The following is a 12,375-nucleotide window of genomic DNA, read 5'->3' on the forward strand; positions in this document are numbered from 1 at the left end:
GCCCTTGACTGTAACCGCAACTGGTAAGTTATGATGCCGTCTAAGATGTTAGCGGGCTTACATGTTAAGGAGTATAGCGGTTATATTTAAATTATACACCTATCAGATTTTACGCGACGTCGTACCGGAACGCTAAATCACTTAGCGGCACGTCGTTGTGGTGCCTAGGCACGGCTGTTACTACATTTTCTTTCTTTTCTTTTTTTCAGAAAATTTGGTACTAATAAATACCCAAATGGCTCCTTTCGGGAATCGAGCTCAGGACTTCCGATTTAAAACCCCTAACCGCAGCATTAACGCTGCGTAGCGTGTTTCATTTAAATTCCGTATGCCTCTCACCTATGAGTGAAGAAGACCTGTGTGAGAACGCCTGCCAGCTCAGCGTTGGGACATTAATAGGCTGAGGATCATCATTACGAATATCGACAACTCTTTGTTCTCTCGGCGCGACAGTGTAGCTATTATTATGCCAGTTAGAAAACAATAATTGTTTTCCGCCGCAAATTTCAAATATTTCGTACATGTTTCATCCGAACCGGTGCCAAGATCATTAGCGTCACTTTTGATACCTGTTGTCTATTTTAGAACCAATACAAAGTGTGGCTGTATTGAGACGAACCTCATTATTTATTCTGCTCCTTGTGACCGTGAATACATACTTACAATTAGAGTAGGTATGATAATAAGATTTTTTTACAGTAATTATTGTTGAGCCTACTGAGTTGAGTAGATGGCCCACTTTATGTCAAATGGAAAACCATTGCCTATAAACAAAGCAACACTTTGCAGGGCATGCAAGGAACGCCTCCCGTGGGGTGATTACGTATCTCACAACAGGCTTGCGACAGGCGAAAATCTTGCGATGTTTGCTTTTTTAATATTGCAAGATTTACGTCTATATTATGAAAATTGAGCTTAATTTGCTATACTCCGCGAAAAGCAGGAGAATCAGTATGGTGTTATTTATAATCTTCAATCTTATACTCCACACCACCAGATCTTCGGCAATGTACCCTCTACGCACCAATTGTTAATTTCATTAACAATTGTTAATTTATTGTAAAGTCAACATCTCCTGAGTATGCTCCGGTTTTGGAGCGAAAGATGCATAGACAAAATATGTTCTAGGTCTGTTTGGTGTGGAGTATAAGGATTATAGCATTTTCGCGGAGTATAGCAAAATAAGCTTAATTTTCATAATATATCATGGATTTCCGCAAAGTAACGCCTGCTTCTATCCAATAGATTTTCGCCTGTCGGGAGATACGTAATCATCCTGCCGCACTGTGCCCATCACTCTAAGAAATAGGTGCTAGGGCTCATATGCCTGTATAAATATCGGCAACCATACCCTTCAGATTGGAACACATTGATGTTGCTTGGCAGCAGAAATAAGCAAGACGGTAGTACATTTCCCGGACGAGCTCTGTCACATGAAGCTCTAGTACTACGCACATGTTTACATGTCAACTAAATTTTAAATCTACTATCCACCATCGCATACCTACACCATATGTAAGGCAAGTTTTAATCCCCATTAGTTACTATGCCTGTAAACTGATGGGGTGTCATAGTATTAATTTATAATTTATGTACCATAAATTGTGATTACAAACATAAATATATGAAGTTTCCTAGGAAAGCTTATCTCTATAAGAGATCTCTTCCAGCTACCCCGGGATATGAGTAAGTTGATTTAATAATGTGGTTTTAAAGATTAACTACTTAACATATCTAAATAATAATACATAAATAATTTGGAAATAAATATAAACAATTACATTTGTATAAAATTACATAGATAATAATAAATATTGTAATTATTATATATTTTCAAAAAAATTATAAATTATATTTATATATCTATAACAAGTAACTAGTGACAAAATATATACTATGACAACGATAGGAAGTCCTCTTTAACACTGTGTTTAAATGAGTGCACCGATCAGCATTCTCTGTTATGTTCAGGTGATGAGTTCCATAATAGTAGTGTAGTGTAGTAGTGTAGTAGTAGTGGTATTCATGGTAAAAGAAAAACTTTATTTCCGCAACTTTTTTCCAGGATAAAAAAACGATAGGTACAAAGTTTTTATAAAAAAATACACTGTCACAACCAGAACATCAGCTGTGTTTAAAATACCATAAATATAAATGATTGTTTTACTAATTAAATACTTTGAATGTGTATGTCATCTGTTCGCTATTGATTTATATGGCCAACTGACAGACGTCAAGAACGTATGCTTTTGGCGAACGGACTATAATGCTCATAACGCCAAATACTTCTATCGAATAACAATTATTATTTTCATCGTGTATTGATTTATTTCTGTTTAGCTCTAGGCTCTCTGTAGAGTAAATATGTGAAAAACAAACAGATGTAGCTAAACAGTTTGTATTATGTAGTAAATACTGACGGTCAGTATGATACTGTTTACTGTTGGGAACAATATTCTTGTTCCGTTGTGTCACTGTGAATTGTATATCATATTATATATATTTATTTAAGTAATGAAATATTTTCCTACGGGTATATGTGTATATGCACCACCTACCTATTTTCTGTATAGATTTGATTCGCCATTGATTGGCTGGAAGAAATCGCTATAAATCGCAAAAATATGGCAAATTTCAAACGCTTCGGAGAAATTTAGCTAGAGCTCTCAGATATGCAGGTTTTCTCACGATGTTTTTCTTCACCGTGAAAATAAGTGATATTTTAGTTTCTAAAGCTGAACATCGTACCTGGGCAAAATGGACTGCTGGACCTATGGATCCAATTTGAACATGCTAATCACTACAACTACGAGTCTTGTTATCTAAAAAAATGGCTGTTTATAAATAAACAGACACAATTGTTAAAAGCCTGAGTTTTATTGTGAACAGCATAAAACTTCTTTATACATATATTTCTTGTGTGCGTGGGTATGTCACTGAACTCCTCCTAGACGGCTGGACCGATTTGATTATGCACCGATTGAATTTTTCGGTATGCGTTTGGGTGGCACCCTGGAAGGTTTAAATTCACAAATCAGCCCGACAGATGGCGCTGGGATCAGCTAGTTTTATAGAAAATTCTATTGTAGTTTAAATAAGTCAGAATATTTCGATTTAATTAATATTAAACAGAAACGGTTGAAAGTGTGTGGTGGTTGAAATGGTTTTCAGGCTCTATATTTAAAAAAACAAATAACGTTCAAAAATATTTTGAAATTACAACAAAACTGTGTATTCTATATATTTCTTTATATGTATAACTGTACAAAACAGATATTTAAAGAATACTTTAGCTACAATTTCTTGGAAAAATAATCTTGCGTATTTCGTACCTACTCAATTTTCTATCTCATTCGCTTATTGAGGGAATTGTAGTATCCGATGTAGTCGTGCGAGAAATTAATAATAGCAAAGCCACTTACTGTGAATAACTCTCCGAATGAAATAACTTTGGTCGCGTCCTTCAGTTCCGGTGGTAAGAGGCCTTTGCAAGGCGTTTTACCATACTCGTGTATAATTTCACATAGCTCTTTCATTTCTGTGCACACTCTCGCCTGAGCTTCTGCGCCTCTGTATTCAGTCTTGGATCCGGGGACAGGCCTAAAACAAAGGCACATATTATTATTGTATCTATTTACTAGATCAGAATACAGTTGTCACCAACTTTCCTCTTCTCTTGGATCTCGTACGTGGTGACTTAGGGAATATAAGGGGAACTAGCAGCAGTGTCCTCTGCGTTACTACTACCATTAATGCGGTCACCAATGCAGCCTTTTGAATAATCACCAACTGAACTAAAGGACTGTTTCAATAACAACTAAAGGACCCTTCCAACAACAACTAAAGGACTCTTACCGCAACAACTAAAGGACGGAACTTCCGACGGAATTGTTTGGGTCCTTTAGTTAGCAGTGGACTGTTAAAGGCTATTGATGATTAGTACGGCACAATGCTGGTTACACTAAAATATACTTCTTATACAATAAGATATATATATTTTCTTATATTATTATAAAACCAGTTGGAAATGTTCTGACAAATGCACTGAATTAGTAAGCTGATCGAAATTTCATTATAATATTTACTGCTATTAAATTAAAATAATAAATATAAATAAATATACTACGACAATACACACACCGCCATCTAGTCCCAAAGTAAGCGTAGCTTGTGTTATGGGTACTAAGATAAGTGATGAACATTTTCGTAAATAATATACATAAATAATTATAATATACATATAAACACCCAGACACTGAAAAACATTCATGTTCATCACACAAACATTTTCCAGTTGAGGGAATCGAACCCACGGCCTTGGACTCAGAAAGCAGGGTCGTTGCCCACTGCGCCAATCGGCCGTCAAATTAACTTGTAACTATGGTAAGATGGGTTATCAATCTATACGAGATAATTTTGACAACTTACAGAATTCCATTTAAATTTCTGACTTTATATAAAATTTAGAATTGCGTTTTGTTATGAATGATGAGCTATTTTGAACATCATTGATGTACGTGTATAGTTATTCCAGACCCATAAACTTTTATTCATACATAAACATGAAGTTCTTAGATAAATGAATTTTGGATGGAGTTTTACCGTCTTATTTATAAAACTAACAATAAGTGTCTTAAAGTATTTTCGTTAGGATACAGTGTATCTGAAACTAAAGAGAGTTTACGTTAGCTAGGCGGTTGCTATAAAAAATAGTCTGAAAATAAAACAAAATGTCTATCTTCAAATTTGAAGAAACATGTTGTAATATTCGATGAGGGCAAGAAGAAATAGGATTTTCATTCAAAAAAACTACAAAAATATTCCTAACGAATCCAAAACAATACGTCTTTTGATGCTTGAAGAAGACATCTTGTAACGTTGAATGGGGGTCAAGAAGAAGGAGAATTGTATCTTAAACAAACAGCAAAAATATTACTTATTTTCAAACACAGGCTGGCAGGCAGGCGGCTGTTGGATAAAAAATAATAAAACCAAAATAATAAGTCTGTCTTCAAGCTTGTAGAAGTCATGTTACATATATAAAAAGTAACTATACAATACCAACCAAATGGTTGAGAACTTGATTTTATGTTTTTCTTTTTTTGGTGAAATCTAGAATAAAAGCACTATCAGAAATAACTTTTGTGAACAAATTACTACTTATTATTAAACGTAAATATCGGTAATCGGTTAATAGGTCATATGTAGGGCTATAGTTTTCAATGTTGTCAGCCAAAGTATTGACAACTTAATTTATTCTTAGGATAATTTTTCAATAGTTATAACCCATCTATTTACTTACAAACTTTAACAAATTCAAAATTCAAATTCAAATTCAAAATTTATTTATTCATGTAGGCCTATCACAGGCACTTATGAAGCGTTCATACATATTTGTTTACATAATTGTAACGGGATGGTGATAACTTCGTTCGCCAACTTAAATCTAAAGCTACGAGGGTTCCAAACGCGCCCTGGTCTAAGAAGAGCCCACAACAAACTTAGCCGGGTAAATTTATTTTTTTGTTATCACCATCTTCCAGTAAATTTAAATTAAGCTATGAAGCTAGAGCAAAAACTGGAGATGAGATGAATAACTTACTGGAGATGAATTTCCCATTGAATTATTATTAAGTAATTATTAATACAAATATTTAAGCTCCTTCTATGAAATGCATAGTAGTCATTAAAAAAACTGTGAATGGAATCTTCCTTTGCAAAAGAATTTCGTATTTCGACGAAGGTTACGCCGCGCACCGTTATTATTTCAATTGTAGACGTTGTTTTAGTTACATCAAAGAATCTCTCTTCACAACAGGCTACTGTTTGAGCAATTAAAATTTCAGTTTTCCGGCTGGTTTTATTAATGTATTTTAAAAACAACGGAAGAATTTGTTGCCAATATTATGGTGGCCGAAGAAGAATATTAGAAACGGTGATAGCCCAGTGGGTAGGACTTCGACTTCACTTTTGGGGGGCCGACTTCGAATCCCAGCACGCGCCTATAACTTTTCTAACTTATGTGCGTTTTTTAAAGCAATTAAAATATGACTGGCTTCAACGGTGAAGACTTTACCGTTAAAGCATGTGATCGTGAGGAAACCTGCATGTCTGAGAGTGCTCCATAATGTTCTCAAAGGCGTGTGGAGTCCACCAAGCCGCATTGTAACAGTGTGGTGGACTACTATCTTAACTCTTTCTTATTTTGGGAGGTGAACCGTGCCGTGTGCTGAACCGAGTAGTGGGCTGGAAATGGGTTTATATGATGATTATGCAGGCGGCATAGCGTGTTTGACTATAGATCGCAAGGTCCTGGGAGCGATTTTTGGCTCTGGTCAACGATTAATAGAGGAGTTTTCTCCAAAATAAATCTTATTCACCACCAACATCACCAGCTTGCATTTAAGATATTGTTAGTGACCCGTACCTCAGTCTCAGATTATGAGTATCGTATGATAACAATTTTTAAAGCCCGCGAGCATGTAAGATCTTGAAGGGTTTTTGCTCTTAAAACCAGGATGCTGGCTTGTGCCCACTTTTGGGAGTTTAATAGGGTGATGAGAATCCATAGATTGCAACCTAAATCAAAAACCTAAAAAAAAAATTGGTTGTACATCTCTATCGGTGTAAACTGTCAAGCGAGACTTGTTCATAATTTGGAATAGCTCAGAGGTGCATACTTTTAGTAGTGGAGTTCTTAAAATACCAAGAAACATTCGGGTGAAGCTGCGAGCATTAGCTAGCTTTATAAATATAGATAAACTGAATCAACAACTCCTCTATGGTGAAACTAAAAATGTTATATTTAAGAGCCTGTTCCATAAATGTTAAGGATATTTCATGTCGAGTTATTTGGTTAGAATATAATACCTAAACGATATACCTACTAGAAATCCCAGGAGAATATGGCGGGTATGAATTATTGGCTTTGATACCGTACGTATACCTATAAATTATAAATTACATAAATTATAATAGTTACCACAGGGTACATTAAAACTAGGTTAATTATCAAACCTAGTAAGTAGAGTAAATAATATTTTAAATGTGAAAGTGCGTTTCTTTGCTTGTGTCTTTATTTGCGCCGTAACTAGAAACCAATCATTTAAGATTTTGAAATTATCTTTTATCGTAGGAAAACAATGGGATTGTTAATTGAAACATTGTTAATTTAGCTGACTTTTGACAGTTTGGTTACAATTAGATTCACATGTATGATGGATACTTATCATTTTCGGGAATTCATTTTGTTGAATTGGGAAAATTAACAGTAGGTAACATAAACCCGCGTTGACGTTACACGTTTTTAGAGCTAGCCGCGGGATGACATAGCAGTTATTTTAGAGTTTAGACATCTGCATCTTAATAACCAAACAGGACTGCCGCTTGGCGTAACGAGCGGAAAACACAATATTTGCACGCTTTACAAATAAATAAAACAAAAAAAAAAGCAGCGGTTAACTCATGCCAAAAGGCAGCGTCGTCTTCTTCATAATTTCTTTACGTGCTGTGCACCCGCATTTTAAATGGGCGTGTTGCACTAAACCATTTTTTTTTCCTAAACCAATACTTAGTGTGTGATTATTGTTTGTGTAATAAAAAGTACCAACTACTGTTGATTTTACCGTATTTGTCCGTCTAATCCATCTATGCCACTACAAATAGACGGGTATTGAAAAGTGCTAAAATAGGCCCGCTATGAAATTTGGTTCCATTCTCACTCTTTAATTATATTATTGCAGCGTAATAGTTTGGAATAAAAAAACACTACTTTCTCATTTCAGGATAGAATAGTTGGAACCAATTTTTAATTTAAATTCCTGTTAGGATATATGTATACTTCACAGACTTCAACCCTTTGAATTACTTTAATATATTAACCAAGCAAAAGTGATTTACTTTTTCTCCTGAAACCTTTCAGAAATCGCAATGTTCGGGTGATCAACCCCCGTGGCTTTTACGCGGTTCAAAGCGATTTATTCCAAGATAGAGCACATCAATCTATTACCAGATCCTTTAAAGCTTTTAGTGGTCTTATTAGACCATAAAAATAGGATACGAGGCAGATAAGTAGGTCACAATAACTTTAACTCTATTAATATTAATTGATTCTATACCTACTAACATCTCGATATGCTTCACTAACTATAAAAAATAATGATAATGAGGGCTTTATTTAAATAAAGCCATAAAATTTTATAATAAATCATAAAGGTTTATTATAAAATGTTATGGCTTTCATCTTAAACTCTAAAGAGTTTAAAAATTTTTTTTTTACTTTTAATCTAGCTGCTACTAGCTTCTGTGTCGAATTTTTATAATAAGGGATAGTTATGTAATTAGTCGAGGGTTTATATGATATTCCGGTTTCTTTAAATTCAGATTTTTGTTTTGTTTTGACGACCTCCCTGGCGCAGCTACGAGCACTGTGGTTTTATGTTGCAGGTCCAGGGTTGCGATTCTCAGGAGGGCTAATTTAGGAATTCATAAATTAAGAATTTCTCTGGTCTAGTCTGGTGGGAGGCTTCGGCCGTGGCTAATTACCACATTACCAATAAAGACGTGCCGCTAAGCGTTCCGGTACGATGCCACGTGGAAACCGATTAAGAGTATGGGTTTAATATTACTCCCTAGCACGTTAGCCCGCTACCATCTTCGACTGCACCATCTCTTACCATCAGGTGTGGTTGCAACTTGTAGTGGAATGTAAAAAAAGATTAGGTTCATTGCACAAAAATTGCTCACAAACGAGCTGACAGCATAGCCAATCGAATAAAATGTACAAATATTCGAAAAATGGCCGCTTACGCTTTCGGTTTTGGTCAGCAAATAGTTCCACGTGTTGTTATATATATACTGAACAATGCTCGCGATATGCGACGGTATTTTGTGTGCGATTTTCACACACATTTTTCAGAAAATCTAAATGTACGGAAAATCCAAACTGGTGGATCGTAGCTCCTGCCCTGTCTATGCCATTAGTGCTTAAACATTGGCGTATAAAAAACTACTTCGGGCCTGAGCTTAAAGCGTGCGACCAAATATTGTTTGAAAAGTTGATGGTGTAGCAGAAATGGAAAGTTTTATTTATAGTATTACCATTAGGTATATTTGTTTATTAAAATATTTCATTTCTTACCTCTTTCGGGCTTAGATTTGGATGAAATAATTTTTCACCGTGCTATGCTTTAAAACACCTGTTTTCTAAATTTCACGTTTACAGACTAAATAATGAAAAAAGATCTGCAAAAACTTTCGTTCCATATTTTCCATTGCCCAGTTTTTCATTGTTTGCGTTATGTTATAATTTATTTTTTCTTTAAGCTTTCGTTGAATTAAAACGTTTAAATTATAGAACGGCATCTCCCATACATTACTTTGGAAGCATTCCAATATAATATAACGAGTATGTCTGTGGAAATATACAAAGTGCACTGCGATTTATGTACAAGGGAGGTGCCTTGTAGATAAATTGCAGTGCCTTAAATTTGCAGTCTCATGGTCTATTTTTAGGATACTGGCAACAAAGGCTACTTAATTTAGCATTGTGTGTTGGTGACTGTCTTTGGCAGAGTACCTAGTAGCCGAGACTCTGAGACATTGAAATCGTGACTAAACGAAATAGACTTTGTGTTGTTAAATTGGTCATCTCTGCAAGTCTTAAACAAAACTTTGATTGCGGTTCATATCACAGTTCATTCGCTGCCCCATGTTTTTGTAGCCAGGCCTAACTGTTCAAAATTTAATAAAAATACTGTATTACAGATAGTTTCTATCTGTATTACAGTATTTTTATTAAATTTATATATAAAGCATTTCTGCTTTTCACATACTAACCGCCTAAAACCACTACAAGGAGGCAACGACGATCTTTTGACGACCTCCATGGCGCAACGGTGAGCGCTGTGAATTTAAGTAGGAGGTCCCGGTTTCGACTCCCGGCATGGGCAATTTGGGGATTTATAATTTCAAAATTTTCTCTGGTCTTGTTTGGTGCGAGGCTTTGGCCGTGGCTAGTTACCATCCTATCGACCGATTTAGGGTTCCGGTGCGATGTCGCGTACGAACCGATTACGGATATGACTACCATACTCCCTAACAGGTTATCCCACTACCATCTGCATCCTAACTTAACTTACCACCAGGTGAGATTGCAGTCAAGGCCTTACTTGTAGTGGAATAAGTTATAAATATAATATTTTAGCCCACTGTTTGGCACGTACCTTCCTTCGGATTAGAACAAGGGAATAAATAAAGTCACCGGGCTGTTCCAATGGCGTTTGGTGGGTTTCAGCGATCACTGTCACTAGTTTATTTCTTACTACCGGCTAGTTCTTAACTTCATCTTAACCAGCCCAAAGGCTGGTATCCTGGCCCAGGAATCGAACCAAGGATCTCTTGATTAAAAGTATTATATATAGCATGCATTATATATATTATAGCATGGAAACCTCTAGGTAAGCGAAACAGTCATGAACATAAAAACGAAGTAAGTAAAATAAAAAGTAACATGTTCTGAAATCCTTTGTGGCTTAAAAACTCGCATCCATTTATTAATCTAAAATAGTGAAAAAATAACGAAAAGTAATTAGTATATCTAGACAGAATTCTATTTTAACAAATAACAAAGAGGCAGTGTTTCAATAAAATATTACCAAATCATTCCAATTTATCGAAGTAATTAAAATTCAAATGAAATGATGCTATCAAATCTAAGTTAAAACAATCTCTGGGCGATCATTATGATTAGGATTGTTTCCGCGATTATTGTTATGAAATATTACCATTTAAGTTGAAAAACATTGAATTGTGGATATGCTGAATTTTGAAACAATTTATATAATATAACTAATACTATATACAAATGCTTATAATGTTTTCATGACACTTTGCGATATTCATTTCAGTGGGCGCAATTTGTTCGGGAATTTATAATATTTGACCTGGTTTGGCAGACTTTGGTCGTGGCCGATTATTGAAAAAGACGCTGTCTTGAGACGGCCGAACGATATAGCATTTCAGTACGATGCAGCGTAGAAAACAATTAGGGATATACGTTTAATATTACTGCCATATTACAGTTTAGTCTTCTACTACCTTAGATTGCAGAAGAGGACTGAGATGTAATTAAATGTACAACGTGCAAATGAAAACCGAAATAATACTTCACAGGTTTTAACATTTCATTACACCTTACCCCGAAGTTGGAACCGAAAGAAAGCGGTTATTCAACCAACAAATACATTTCTGCAGAGGACTAACGTCAGTGAGGCGGTCGGTCGCAAAAAAATATGCCAAGCTCATAACAACATGTTTTTAAGTTATGCGGACGACGACCCCCCACAGCGGGCGTTAAGGGTAAGAAGAAGAATGTAGAAATGCTTTGAACTTGGAAGTGATGCAAATCGCTAAAACTAAGGGGGTAAAATGAATGAATTATATAACAGGAGTTGACGAAAAACGCGAAAAGAAATTAGTGCGCGTCCTTTACAGCAGTGTGCAATCACCATACTGATAAACAATGAGAACAGTGTCACAAATTGAATTGAATTTCATATTAGAGAAGGCACGAATTCTTAACATTAATTTATGTAAGCTAATGAGGAAAATTTCGTTGAGCTCTCTCTTTTCGAGGAATTTCATAAAAGGTTAAATTAAATTTTTACTGATTTATGTTACGGACAAAAGTATTGATTATATTGAGTCCTGTGTTATGAGTTATAAAGGTCTGGCAATACGTTCACGTTTTTAATACGAAAGCCAAAAGTCATGTTAATAGTGTTGGATACAATAGATTTGTGTCTACATAATTAATCTCAGAACAAAATTCCCAGGTCTAAATTTGGTGCCATTTTTAAAATACAATACTTCTTTAAGATCTATCAACTTTAATGTAGATATTTCCGTAAAATAGTCTAAACAACATCGACTTATTTTAACAATAGTTTAATTTAATGGGTGTTTATCGGTATTTATATTATAAGTATTTATGCATATCCCTATCCCTATCCCTACTAACCCTACTAATATTATAAATGTCAATGTAAGTTTGTTTGTTACGCTATCACGCAAAAACTACTTAACCGAACTATTTTTTATCTCGACATAAAGCTCGGTTCCTTTGGGAGAGGGGATGAAAGTGTTTGACGATTTTACACCACATAACTTCGACAAATTATAACCGATTAAATAATTATTTTTATACTATAGAGGCGTATATAAAATGATAAAAGGGGAAATTTATTATTATTATAATTAATTATATTTAATTTTATTATTATTATTTTACCCCCTCATATTTATATTATTATATTTATATTATTTTTATACTATAGGTGTTTAATTTTCCCCAAACTTTGAGTAGATCTGATAGTG

General features: G+C 34.9%; 1 protein-coding gene across 2 annotated transcripts in view; it reads right to left on the minus strand.

The window, feature by feature from the left end:
- LOC120632566 (actin-binding Rho-activating protein-like) overlaps nucleotides 1-12,375 on the minus strand; it is a 46,577-nt gene that overhangs the window by 10,318 nt on the left and 23,884 nt on the right. For both annotated transcript variants that reach the window (XM_039902457.1, XM_039902455.1), the window contains exon 3: nucleotides 3,423-3,600. In XM_039902457.1, the coding sequence (XP_039758391.1) occupies nucleotides 3,423-3,600 (178 nt within the window). The remainder of the gene's footprint in view (nucleotides 1-3,422; nucleotides 3,601-12,375) is intronic.

The sequence above is a fragment of the Pararge aegeria genome, chromosome 20, assembly GCF_905163445.1.
Source record: "Pararge aegeria chromosome 20, ilParAegt1.1, whole genome shotgun sequence".
Taxonomy (NCBI): Eukaryota; Metazoa; Arthropoda; class Insecta; order Lepidoptera; family Nymphalidae; genus Pararge; species Pararge aegeria.